The sequence below is a fragment of the Clavelina lepadiformis genome, chromosome 7 (assembly GCF_947623445.1).
Source record: "Clavelina lepadiformis chromosome 7, kaClaLepa1.1, whole genome shotgun sequence".
NCBI classification, from domain to species: domain Eukaryota; kingdom Metazoa; phylum Chordata; class Ascidiacea; order Aplousobranchia; family Clavelinidae; genus Clavelina; species Clavelina lepadiformis.
Window position 1 is genome coordinate 8,904,954 of NC_135246.1, and position 13,841 is coordinate 8,918,794.

Here is a 13,841-nt window from a genome sequence, read left to right on the forward strand (position 1 = left end):
CACATTCTTTTTCCAAGTCTAAATTAATTAAAAACTAATCCCCTCTGACCTCAACTTTAACCTCTCATGACTAAATTAGGTCAAAAATAAGTTTAGACAAAAAAATCAAACAATAGCAAGGTGCAAACCCGAGACTGCCAGCATAAAATATCTATCGACTATTGTTAACCACTACGCTTTTTTCTGCACGTCTAAAACGAGAGTGATAAACCCATAAGCAAAAATGTGTTGGTCACTATATTAATTCGTTCATTTTATTTTTCGTCTTCAATGTGGGGAACGAAAAAATTGTGCTGACACAAGTGGTTGCAAACATATTAGTAGTTATCGACAATAATTTCCACAATTTGGACGGGGAAAATGTGACAAGGCCTCGAGGGAAAAAATGTGCATTACGGACCGATCAGAGAATTTAAAAAAGATTTTAGCGTCCGCACACATTTAATATAAAACAACAGTTTTGCTCATAGTTTGACTGGACATAAGCGTTGTGTCACCGTTAAGATGGAGCCGACATGTGTGTCTGGATGGAAGAAGAAAAACCCCACTAAAATGAACTCCATCCATGGGAATAGTTTCCCGTTAAGGTGGCCTGTTTACGCAGTAAGAATCTTTACACAGGTCAGTTGTGAACGGAAGTAGAAGATGGTCAGACACGTCACTCATGTCCAGTCAGATGGTTTTATCAGTTTGTTGAAATATGCATACATCAACAGTGATGTACTGTAAGTGCCAGGAAAAGATGAACATAGCTGATGCCCGGTTTGATCCTGGAGCAAGCGATTTTGAAAATTCATTTGTCATGGTTGGGTCTTCTTTGGCAAGGTGTGAGTAAATCACTTTTATTCAATCCAAAGTCTTTTTATTTGTGTTCTGAAAAACAATATTTACAACGCAGGAGAGAGTTTATTGTGTTTGAGCAACTTCGGTAAATGGACGCTGATGAAATAGTCACTTCGGTTGTTTATAGCTTGTTTATTTATATGATAGTTGTTTGTTTGATTGCTGAGTGTAAGCTCAACCGCTTACCCAGTGGTTATGAAGATGTTATTCATACTTTCAATTCTCAATTTAGTTTAATATGCCATTGTTTAATTTTTAATACTAATTGCGCCAGCACTCGTTTTCTACTGATTCAAAGCCACAATCAGAATGAAATTAATGACATCACAATGGGGAACAGGTTTTGGCACTACAAATGTTTTGTACTTTTGCACTCCGGGTTGAAAACTAAATTGTACAGAATTATGAGTATGAGGTAATACAAAAAAATATGACGTAATCAATCCTCAATACTCGTTCCTAATGTTTACGCCAACATCAATGTAACATCAAAATAATTAATATAATTTCAAAATTCTGTTGACTTAAAAGATATGTACCATTATCTACAAAGCATATGCCAAAATTCACTAGTGTAAAAATTTAACTTTGTTTTCCGCCATAGATCTTTGGTGAAAAGGTTCTAGCTGCTAGCATATTATACTAACACATGTACCAAAAAATAGTAGCCTATCACGAAATACAGTAACTTCCAACCTTTTCAATACTTCTGTGCCGAAAAGTGCGTCATCGTCAATGATTTTGCCATGTGAAAATTACTATCTAACATAGGAGTTCCAGAGGCATGCTCTCCTGGAAAAGTTTGAATTTAATGGTCTAAAATGGCGTATAATGCATAAAATTTTGCTTTTCTTCCAAAAATACAAATTGCTTGGGATGTTTTTTGTACACTTACCCTCAGTTTATGCCCCCTAATTCTTGCTCTATGGCCCCCTGGGATCCATGGCTTCCAAGTTGGGAACTACTGATCTAATAGTATGTAAATAAAACATCTATTAGTATACTATGGTTGTAGATTCCAGTCTGGCTTAAGGGCATTATAATGGTAGCCTAGCACTGCTGGAAATCAAACCCAGGTTGAATGATGGCAATTTGGGCACGGTAATAGCCCATCACTTTTACAGAGCAAAACACTAAAAATCAATCAGGAACTATTAAGAAGGTTAGGCAAAGACACACATACTAACCTATGAAATTTCTCAGTCTCAACTGAAGGGGTTTGTTAAATTATTTTTAAGTTGCTTAAGTTCATTGTCGGCTTGGTAGCCGAGTGGTTCGATCATTGGCCTTGTAACAAATGTGGCTTGTGTTCCGTGTTTGACATCCAGTGGCACCCCTACTGTTGTAATGCCCTTGGTCAAGACATTAAGGACACTTTGCTCATGTTCAGTGAGCCTGGTGGACAATTCTAAATTTGGGCGATAATAAAAAAAAACAAATAAAAAATGTGTGACAATCCGAACTTGCACAAGGCTAGCTCAGTAACTGGAGCTCAAGCGATGAAAAATCATTGTCGGGTTTAATTCGTGCAAAGACTTTCTCAGTCTGAGGGTAAAGATTATCATACCATATCAAGTTATTCTGATTTGGTAAAATTGATACTATCGTATATGCATTTTGTTTTCAGTAAAGTTGCTTTTAAGCCATTTAAGATTCTTAAGGTGCTATCCAGTACCGACTGCATTTTGCGATTGCTTGGGTTATTCAAAATTTTTATTTCAAGAGAAAGAACAAACTTTTATTTCCTTATACTTATGGTCATGTTATTTCATACAAAATCTCTGCATGTATTTTAGGAATTAAGGTTTGATAAGTTACTCAAGGCTATCACCTAACAAAAGTGATTTAAAATGTGAATTAGTTTGTAATGATAGTAGGTAAATATTTAATGTCATCTTTACTGTGCAAATATTCTACAACTGCTAAACAACTATTTAAAGACAATTATCAAAGGCTTCTAACATTGGTGACAGAACTAGATCGCCAAGGTTTGGTTGTGGAACTTAAAAGCTCGGACATTGAAAAAAAATATACAGCGGCCAGCTCAAAAGGTGGGCAGAAAGCAAACAAAACTCACAATCTTGTCCTTTTGAAACATGTACCAACAGGTATTAGGGCAGAAGGAAGGGATTCCAGGATGTTGCCTGAGAATCATGACATTGCAATGGCAAGATTAAGAATGGCTGTCGACATCCATCTTAAGGGTGATGAAAGCGTTTTTGTTAGAAGACAAAAAGAAAAACAAGAACAGGCCAGAAAAAACTCTGAGCTCAGAATATATGAAGCTGCAAAAAGAAAGGAAAACGATCTAAAACTAAAGAAATTATTATTAGAAGAAGATACTTTGCATTACTAAATTTCCCGCAAAATGTCTTGTAATTTAGAAGCAAAGGTTTGATTTATCCTCATTTCGGGTTCCAACACGTCTCCATGAATATGTCAAACCTATAATAGACTTTGCTAAACTGGATGTAGTTTAAAGAGCTGATTCCCAGTCTTCAACCTTCACTCGACGTTGTCATTCAGTTGCTTCTATTTCTTTCCAACATTTGTAGTGTTTTCTAAATGTTTCTATATATGTTTGATATATGAAATAGTTGTCTTTTCGAGTTGGCGTACAGTGTACTTTCGTACTTGAACTTTGCTTTACACTTTTACATTTGAATTATAAAATAAGATTTAAAAATTTTTCAGAATCAAAATTTTTTCGGCTCCATGTCACCATTTGGTTTTTTTGATTCCTGCTGACTTTGGATTGATGCTTTTGCTGCGTTGCTCATAAAAGGCATTCTTTTTTGTTTGAAATACCAGTTAAATCCCCCCCAAACAAAGATCATAACTTTTGGCTATGAAACTGGTAGCCAAAACAGTAGGAAATCCACCTGCAGTTTAAGTGGTGCAAAGAATTTCTTGTCCAAAAATGAAGACTCTATTGTCATACAATTAATTACATACAAAATGTCATTAAATATTTGAATTGTGTTAAGTTTCAGGATGAACAGTAGATAGGCATCCTTCTCCTGTATCTGTTTATAAATTACATATAGTTCAGATACTTTTTGTATTAAAATGTGACCATTCTTGGTTTCCAGCCAGTTTTATGTTGCAACAAGATATTTTATTCTAAAGTTTTAAATGAAGAAGATATCTATGCAAAAGAAGAATAACCAAACATGTATAGTCATGTTGCTTATGGCTCGCTTTCATGCAAAATAATGTACCGTTTCATTCATTTTGGATACATAAGGTTGCTGTTATTGTTCACATGATCAATATGTCTATATCACAAAGCTTTTTTGAAAACAGTGAACAGTTTAACAGTATTAATTAGAACACAAGGTTTTGCTTAGGTGTGTCTATATGTACCGTATTTATTCACAAAGCCATGTCTTCTATTCTGTCTTGAAGGCAATTTGTGCGACTTCCAATGAAGGACGCCTTCTGTTTTTTTCTTGCCGTAGTTAATTTATTCTACCATAGGGCACTAAAGTTAATGTACTTCAAACTCTGTTAATCAGCTGTTACGTACGTCTGGTAGTTACACTCACTTCTGAGTCTCATTTGTTGATAAGACAATATTTTCACACTTCTCAGTTATACGCTCCAGGTCTTTTAGTATAGAAAATTTTTAACATCATATCATGCGCCTAAATCAAGTAAATATGGTAAGTTTTCGACTCAAGAGATTAACACAGTTCTGCTATTACCCGAATACATTTGTATGAGATTTATTGTTACACGGTATTATTCCATTTTAGGTACCTATTTTGGGAATGGTGTTTAGTTTGCTGGGACAGTACATTGTAAGATGTCTATGAAAGAAATTAAGATTCACACTGTTGCCGCTTGTTGCAATAACTGGGGAATCGGAAATAAAGGAAATTTACCCTGGAACTTACCGTAAGTTGAATTTTATACATGTTGTGATATTAATGAATTGCTATGTGTGCATTATTTTCATCAGCTTTGATATAAAGTTTGAGACGTTGTTACATTAATTGCTGCTGTAAATTTGTTATACATTGGTGGCATTGGAACAAAGTATTGCAAGAAGTTTATGACAAAAGGAATTGGTAAAACATACGCTGTCAAGAACATGTTTACTGTTACATTTTGATTTAATTTTCCCAGCAATACCTGAAGCAGAGAAATAATAATGATTATTTATTTTTTCTAGTCTTTTATATTATATTCTGTGTTTCGATACCTCAAGTATATATTAAAGTTGCCTGCTAAACATTTGGTCCAGGTTCAAATCCCATACCTTGGAGATTTCGTTCTTTCACCAGAACCCAGGGTGAAATAACATGATTAGGCATAAGGCGGTCAAAAAAATGGCCATCCTACTTTCATCAGTGCTGTTGGCCAAGCACCATGAGAACCTTAACTAAGTTTTCAGTCTATACTGGCAGTTCTATAATATCTTGCTTTTTATTAACATAAGACGTCATTGTTGAAGCTTGTTGATTTCATGCCATCATGGTAACTTTACTGTGTTTCAATATACCTGTGTGATGTTGTCCTAGTTTTTATAGCTTACAAGATGCTGTCTTTGGACTATCATGTTTCTGGAACTTAAATTTTAGCAGTAATTTTGAGATTTTCACTTCTGTGGAAAAAAAGGCCGGATAATGTCATTAATTTATTATTGTTTACAAGGGTTCAAAATGTGTAACATAAATGATTCAGGATTATTATTATTTAGAAAAGAATACAAGCACTTTTCTAAATTAACGACTGGTAATCCCCCTGAAGGAAAGCAGAATGTGGTAGTAATGGGGAGAAAAACATGGCAATCTATTCCTGCTAAGTTTCGACCATTGAAGAACCGCATAAATATTGTTATGAGTACATCTTTAAAAGCTCCATTTGAGGGACCTGTAAGTTTCATTATTAACCTATGGTACTATTAGCATAACATTTTTGTGATATAACAACATCTGTTATGATATAATGCCAAAGTTTGCTTGAAGGAAACTACAGTACTGATTTGTAGTTTTCTGATTTGGATATGTGTATTACTATTTTTTAATCAGATTTGAGATGTTAAAGGTAGGCCTATTTTACTGCAATTAATATAATGTTTTCAATGGGATTCAGATTTTGATGTAATATTGTGCACTCATGGATTGAGTTTTTATATGGTAAAAACAGGGGGTCTTTCCCCACAAAGCAAAGATGTGTAACACGTGACAAGCGATGTATTTAAAAATAGCATATGGGCCATTGCGAAAATTCTATGCTCAAATTTAAGTGTTTGCTAAATAATTAATTGTAATTTTACAATACAACGAATCAAACCTAACAATTAAAACAGATAACTTTTACTTCTGACTTGTACCACAGCATAATAATTTACAGAAATCACATCCATGGGGAAGAAGTCACACATTTTTCACATTACTAAAATAGTTACTATTCGTGCCGGACGGGTGGATTTAATCGATGTAGTATTTGCCAGTACAGTATTATTGTTAAGTCACAATGAAAGTCTACATTGCAAAATGGCGTAGCAGTAAAGAAGTTTCTCTTATCTGTTTCCACTGTAGACATGTATTGCAAAGAATCATATTCATGAAGAGTTCACTCACTTGAACAACTACAGTAGTTGACTATTATGGTCGTTTTTGCATTCGTGGCATTTTTAACAGACTTTTGATGCAGTTGTAGTGGTTGGGCTCACCTGCCACTTCCTAATAATTCCCAAAGAAATGTGACCCACTCCTTCAACCAGGTATAAAGAGCTTTTAAGTTTTATATTGCTGATCTGCGTAGACTTAGTACTTTTCAGAGTTGTAGCAATAAGCTAGTTGCTACACAGTGATGCATTGATGTCAATTGCTACCATGCTGTTGAAGGCCAATGTTTCGAGTTCAGTTCAAAACAAACCTTTGCAAAGAAGCACTGTAGTTTGGCGTAATTGTAAATTATTAGCGTCATTTAAAGCAAAGGTTTTTCACAGTAAAACATATTTTAACAAATTGTGGCATGGGTGTAAGTTTGAAAATAAAATAAACAACTCTTTGCATTTAAGTTGGACACCCCTGCCATGAAGAATAATTTAAACTTTGTTAGAACACTCCAGAATTTTTTGGAAGACAATGTTTTTTTCCTGCTTGCGTGCTGGTTCTGCCGCTAGAGTTCATAAATAACCACGTTAGCCATGACTTAGGTCAGACTGGAAGTTAAAATGTGTTTCATTTCAACATGGGAGCTTTATGCATACTACTATATTTTTCCTAAATAACACTTATCCGGACAATGACCTTTAATGATTTAGCAGGAACGTTTTGCTTCTTTAATATATGTAACCCTCACACCAATTTGTTGCAAGTAGCAATGTGGGCCTTAGTATGTTATGGTATCTTTCACCCAACTTTCTGTCTAACTTTCAGACATTAATTTATTGTATACATTGCTGTTTTTTAAGTAAAAATGTATGGGTGTAGCCTACGTGTATGATATACTTTCTAGCAGAAGATATTGAAATTGAGTATTGCTGGTAAATAGAACACAAGCTATACAAGGTTTTTTTATCATAGTGATTTATAGAGGTTTCTCGTTAAATAGTTGTTATTGCATTGAAATAACTAATTGTCGCTATAACATAAGCCTTCTACGCTCATGAAATTAGTGCATGGCTTATAGTCATTTATGATTTATCATCACTATGAAAATGGTTAGTCATTAGGTTCCAAAAGCAAGTTTACAATGTAAATTTCAATTTAATTGTTAACACTTACAGCATGCACTCGTCCATTCATTCAAGGACCTGTTGAGTTTACTTCAAAGTGATGAATGGAAAGACAAAATACATGATGTATTTAATATTGGAGGACAATCTATTTATGAAGTAAGTTTAAGGAGCTGTTCCATTTACACAACATAATTCTAAATGTTAAGGTTTAGACCTAGTTGTTATTTTTGGCCTTTTAACTTCAACAAAACATTAATTCAATGAACTTCTTGCAAAGAAGTGTATTCTCACAAAGTGTAAAGTGAATTTCATAATGTTTTATGGTCTTTCCTGTTTTGTAAAGCAGCTGCTACTAAGTAGCCTTTAATTCAGCTTGTTATTTATTAGGTTGCTCAAAGTTCACCATATTGTGGAAACATTTATTTAACTAGGATTTTTGGTGATTTTGAATGTGATACATTTTTTCCTAAGCTTGGAAATGAGTTCTGTCAAGTTGCTGATGAACAGTATGTGCAGCTGTATTGTTATAATACGTAATTTCTAATCAACCTTGGTAACATATACTTATTAACATTATTTATGTTATGCTCTAATGAATATGAAAATCTTTCTTTCTATCAAAAATTATTTGCGGTTTTATTATTACTATAAGGTTTTGAATTTATTTTCATCAGTATGTTTGTATTTACGGTATTCAAATTTGATAGTTTCCCTCTTAGCTTATTTGTATTCAATGTATGTTAAAGTGTAATATCAGAGTTTCAAACAAAAACGTCATAGATTTGAGTAAGAGTAATTTAGAGTGACGTTACTGTTAAATATTTGCACATACAGTATATTTGTACTATGCAATATGATACTGTTTTACTTTTAACTTAAAGATGGAACAAATGGAATTATTTTGTAACAATTCCACATTAACGAAATGTAAAACATATGGCATTTCGTTCACTACTGTAGTCTTAATTAGTTTGTTGTCTACCCATGTGGTGATAAATCAAAGTAGATGCAACAAATTAAGAGTTGATTTAAAAGCTTAAATATGTCAAACAATTTTAATGCAAAAACTTAAACAATTTAACTTGTTGTATCCATACTATGTTTGCCACCAGGTATAGTTGCAACAACAAAAGGTACTCAACTGGTGATTGAATTCTTTAATGAAACCAATGTTTCGTAAACCCACGCGGGTGAGTTCCATCAGGGCAGATTACTGTAATAGAGAAATTTCGCTATTGTAGTCTGCCCTGACAAAGCTCACCTGCATGGGTTTGCAAAATGTTGGTTTCATTGAAGAATTCAATCACCAGTTGAGCACCTTTAGTTGTTTCTATATCCATGTTTATCAACTTTATAAATTAGGGAGTTAATATTTACAAAGTACCAAAGAAAATCATGAAATTTTGCTTTCATCTATGTTATGAAAAACTTGTGTTGAAAATGACAAATGTGCTTTGGTTATGTAGACTGGATGAGCAATATCCTCATTTGCCTCGAGGGATACAAGAAGACAAGGGAACAAAATGGAAAGTTGAAATCTATTACAAAACAAACAACAAATGAAGCATAGAATTCTGAATGACCGCATCATGATGTGATGCAAATGAGATATGTCCTTCCTGCCTTTATAGTAGAAATATGCCCCCATTGCCATTTTCCACTGATCTGCTTCATCTCTGCGCCATGATCCGATATCGATAGGCTGCTACTGCAATTCATCTTATCTCTGAATATATTCTTTCAATCTCATTTAAATATTAATGAATATAGTTGACTACGTTGTTATAGTTTAAATATACCATTGAAACCTTTCAATGTGCTAGGAGATTAAAAATCAACCAAGTCACTCTTGAATGTGTTTGTGTGTGGGTTTACGCATGCACATCTTGTTGCGAATAAATCATAGCTGTCTTGCTTTGCTGTTGATTAATGATTAAAATCTAGAACCAGGTTGAAAATGGTTTCAAGGGAATTGGCAGAGGTGGGCAGTGGGTACTGCAAAAGTACCGTCGGTACCGGTACTTGGCAAAAAATGTACCGACGGTTCCGGTACTATTTTAAAAAAGCAGCTCGGTACCGGACTTTTTGTGTAGAAGATGCTGCTGCAAAAGCAATGTTTGCCGCAATTATGCCCCCGCTAGAGGTTCCTTCAGGTTAAAACATATGTGACGTTAATCGCCTGCAATTTTACTTGACATTTTTAGAATAAAAAAGATTAACAGATGCTAAAATTAGTGCAGGTCCAACAGTTTGTAAAAGCTGAGTTTAAAACTACCATGTATTTACACCTCGCCCAAAATGCAGGAAGTGCAAAATATTTCGGTTTTTACGATCCAAAAAACGCTGTAAAACGACTTGAAATAAAATTATCCTCTTGTTTATACGTACCATAGCTTCCAATTTATAATGTACGCCGATGACGCTTTTACGATAATGATGTGTCCACCATTATAGTTGTATGGCGTAGGTTATAGGACCATCTTCCCCTTGTAATCAGTTACGTAACAATATAGTAATCAGAGTCGTTTAAGAGTTCTGTGAAGCTGGCGGCTGCACACGTATCGAGCATCTCCGATACGTTACAATTGTGTCAACATACGTTACATCTAAAGGTCAATAGGGCCGGTCTTAGCAAGCGCCGGTAGCATGATGAGAGAATCCAATCAATCAAAGTTTGTAAAGATTCTCAACAAGGTCATTCTGAGATATCTGATCTGGTTTCATCATTTTTGCTCCATGTTCATCTTCATTTTCAAACTCATTTGCTCCCGGGCATGTTCTTCCCAAAGCTCAGTGTGTGTGCATGTTTTTTTTAGTTCTTATGTTAGCCTAACATTTCGCTTTATTATCTTTTATTAGACATCTGTGGCGTATAAGTTCTTAATGTCTTATTTTTGACATGTTTAATCCAATAAGCTTGGAGCACCAGAGGGCCCTACTATCATGCCCTCTCCTTGGCAACGGAAACGGAAAACATAACTACGTAACCCGACGAGGGAAAACAGTTGATTCAGGCCTTGAATCACAGTTGTCGAGTTCATATTTGGACACGGCACAGCGAAAGGAAAACGTGAGTACTCATCGGTTATTATGGTTAAGATGCACTTGTTCTTAGATGGTGAAGGTACCGTTCCTTTGAAGTTAATGTTAATTCGTTCCATTGGCTTTGTAGCTTTTATTAACGCCGTCTGGGGGCTTCTGTAAAACCTTGGTTAATTTCAGCTCATATCTTACCGCTCGAACATACCTTCCGTATTTTGTCGGTTGCAAAGGGTAAATTCTTCATACGAATAACATGCAGCATTCTAGTGACTCCAGGGTGACCCAGGTTATTATGGATGTCTTCTAGTCGATTTGTTTGATTGATAGAGGCGCTAGTTGATCTCGAGAGACAATCTGCAACCGGGTTCATCTTGCCATGACGTAGCTAATTAAGTAATTAAGAGAGGCAAGTTTCAAAGGTCAAGTTTAGATTTTATTGTTTTTAATTTTTGTGCGACGACGATTGTCAAGCACGAAAGCTACACATTGTTGGTCAGTTACTAGTTCGAAACTTTGGCGTTGTAAAAGATCTTTCCATTTCCGAGTACCTTCGATGATTGCAGTCGCTTCTTTTTCAATAGCAGGATACTTCAATTCACTTCCATGCAACATATGTGACATGAAAGCAACAGGTCGATCACCTTGATTTAGAGATGCTTATACAGCAACATCTGAAGGGTCGCTCACGACTACAAATGGTGTAGTCTCTTCAATGGACTGTAACGAGGTGGTGGCCAGTTCCGTTATAACCTGTTGAAACGCTTGCTCGGCATCTTCACTGAGGGGAAAGGACTGGACTGTCTTTAGTGGTTTCACCTTGTCGGAAAACTGTGAAATCCACTTCGAATAATAAGATAGGAGGCCGAGAAGGCGATGTAAGGCTTTTTTATTCTGTGGAAGAGAATACTCTTGGAGTGGCTGTAGTCGGTCAGGATGTTGTTTGATTGTTTTGTGTTGAAATTTATATCCAAGAACGTTGATTCGGGGAACTGATTTGACAGTCTTGCTTTCATTGAATGTTAAATTTCGTCGTTTGAACACGGTAAGCAAATTTTGGACATTATCGTCATGTTCTTGTTGTGTCCTGCCGCATACCGTGACGTTATCTTGGTATGCGAAAACGTCGTTCAGATTTTCTTCATCAATGATACGGTCAACTTCCCTCTGGAAGTTGATTCCGCCATTTGTGACACCATACGGAATTCTCTTGTATTGTTGTAACTTGCCGTCAGCTTCGAACGCTGTGTAGACACGGTCGGTTTCGAGTATCAGGAACTGACAATAAGTGGATTTTAAATCAAATTTTGGGAAAACGGAGTTCTCGGTAAGTCTATTTATTAGGTTATCTATTGTTGGAATTGGATATGCATCCACGTGAGTATAATCGTTTGTGATTAGTCTACACACATTCGTGTTTTTTCCTCAGTGCGAACAACTACGATGTGTGCTCGCCACGGAGACCAACTTGGTTCAATTACATTACGATCTTGCAACTTTTTGATTTCTTCTCATATAAACTGTTCGTCAGGTTTGCTATTTCGTAGTGATTTGACTGGAAAAAGTTTGCAAATTTTCGATAGCTGTGAAAATAAGGTTTCGGTTGCAATAGAGGCCGCTGGTAAGGCACAAACTATAGATTTGGTTAGGGTAAAGTCTTCCCTACTATCACCATATTTGATTACGAGCCGATTACGCCGTTTCTGAAATGCTTGCGCTAAATAAGCTGTCCATGACACTAACAAGAACGTTACATGAACTTTTTCGTATTTGCGATTGTTAACGATAATGTCGGTTGCGCAGGAACCTGCCACAGTACATATTAAGCTACTTTGTGCCATATAGATACTTCTTGGTGAGCCGAGGTTATTGGAAGGTTGAGTGATTTTGCGGTGACGGCATTAATGTAGTTATCGGAACGTCCAGAGTCAATTAGTGCACATAGGTTTTGATCACGTCTTGATATCATTAGCGTCGCTTAAAGTAGGTTGTGCGGATAAATGAAAGTGAAGTTCGGCGTGGCTTTTATTACTGTAGCGACGGTTTTGGAAGGAGATTTACTTGTACATACATTCAAGAAACGTCCAATTTTCCCGCATTTGTTAAACGTGAGATTGGCGGTCTCGCTGGACAGAAATTCCTTTCGTCGAAATCATAACCGCAGAAATAGCACTTTTTCTTTTTTAAATAAGCTGCGATGTACGTCGTTGTCTTGTTAAGTTGTTTCTTCTGGTCCTCCATTTTATTTCTGGGATGAAGACTTTGCGGGTTTGTAAAGGCTGATGAGAATGTTGTGCTGTAGGCAGAGGCATTCTTGATCACGATGTCTAATGCATGTGCTTGGTCTACTGCTGATTCGAGAGAAAGGGTCGTATTTTCTAGAAGTCTTTGACGGATTGAGGGAGATGAGAGACCGTTAATAAATGCATCTCTACAGAGTTTTTTGCAATTTTGTTCCGCTGTAACATATTTGTGCTGGCAGTTTTTGCTGGGAATTTGTAACGTTTGCATAAACTGCGTTCGGGACTCGCTTGTTTGCAGTTTTCTGGTTGCCAGTAGGTGGCGAGCAAAGATTTTGTTCCGTTTCTTGACAAGTAAATTCTGCAAGGTTTCAACAGCAGAGTCGAATGTATCACAGTCTTCTATGAATTCAAATATCTACGTGGAAATAAAACTCGTCAACAGTTGCAGTTTGTTGATAGGAGCAGCTGTAGAACCTCGTGCAAGTTCAGCTAGGAAGTTATCGAACGTTCTTTTCCAATGCTTTCATATTTTGCTGGCTGTTTCATAGTTGATGTCGATTTCTAGCTTGGCAGTTTCCAGCGCACTTGTTTTAGACAAGTTATTGTTAGCCTACTAATTTACGTTTAATAAATTGTACTAAATGATACTGTTATTCTTAGCTTTCATAAACGTAAAATCACACATCTGAAACTCAGGAATAAGGATAAGCAAAGTAACGCAACCTCATAGCTTAAATAAGTTCGTTTGTCACAATGCGAACTGTGTCGACTACAACGAAGAAAAAAAATACACCTGCCCGAAGCAGAAACAAAGCACAAGAAATAATTAAGATAAATCGAGGCGAGTTAACAAAAGAAATATTTCAGTACAAACCTTCTTTGCAGTTTTAAGCATTAGATCATGCTTGTTTCTTAATTCTTTATGCAATTTTCCATTGTTTGTAGATGCTTTTCGCATAAATTGTTTGTACGCTAATTGTTTGAGTCTTTTCATTTTACGAAGAGCATCATTGTACCAA

At 35.8% G+C, this 13,841-nt stretch overlaps 2 protein-coding genes across 3 annotated transcripts; one reads left to right on the forward strand and one right to left on the reverse strand.

Annotated features, from left to right (window-relative positions):
• Window positions 1–2,628: 2,628 nt before the first annotated feature.
• On the forward strand, window positions 2,629–9,454 carry LOC143465551 (dihydrofolate reductase-like). 2 transcript variants are annotated; one of them, XM_076963903.1, is made up of 6 exons: window positions 2,629–2,894; window positions 4,602–4,743; window positions 5,549–5,723; window positions 7,589–7,696; window positions 7,928–8,046; window positions 9,007–9,454. In XM_076963903.1, the coding sequence occupies exons 2-6, from the start codon at window positions 4,652–4,654 to the stop codon at window positions 9,101–9,103; spliced, it is 591 nt and encodes a 196-aa protein (XP_076820018.1). In that variant the 5' UTR covers window positions 2,629–2,894; window positions 4,602–4,651; the 3' UTR covers window positions 9,104–9,454. The 2 variants fall into 2 exon arrangements, with proteins under 2 accessions (XP_076820018.1, XP_076820017.1); XM_076963902.1 differs by lacking the exon at window positions 2,629–2,894 and adding an exon at window positions 3,199–4,508.
• Window positions 9,455–11,239: 1,785 nt separating this feature from the next.
• LOC143465288 (uncharacterized) lies at window positions 11,240–13,816 on the reverse strand. The gene is made up of 3 exons (XM_076963507.1): window positions 13,697–13,816; window positions 12,662–13,237; window positions 11,240–11,857 (listed from the first exon to the last, which is right to left on the reverse strand). The coding sequence occupies exons 1-3, from the start codon at window positions 13,814–13,816 to the stop codon at window positions 11,240–11,242; spliced, it is 1,314 nt and encodes a 437-aa protein (XP_076819622.1).
• Between the last annotated feature and the right edge of the window lie 25 nt (window positions 13,817–13,841).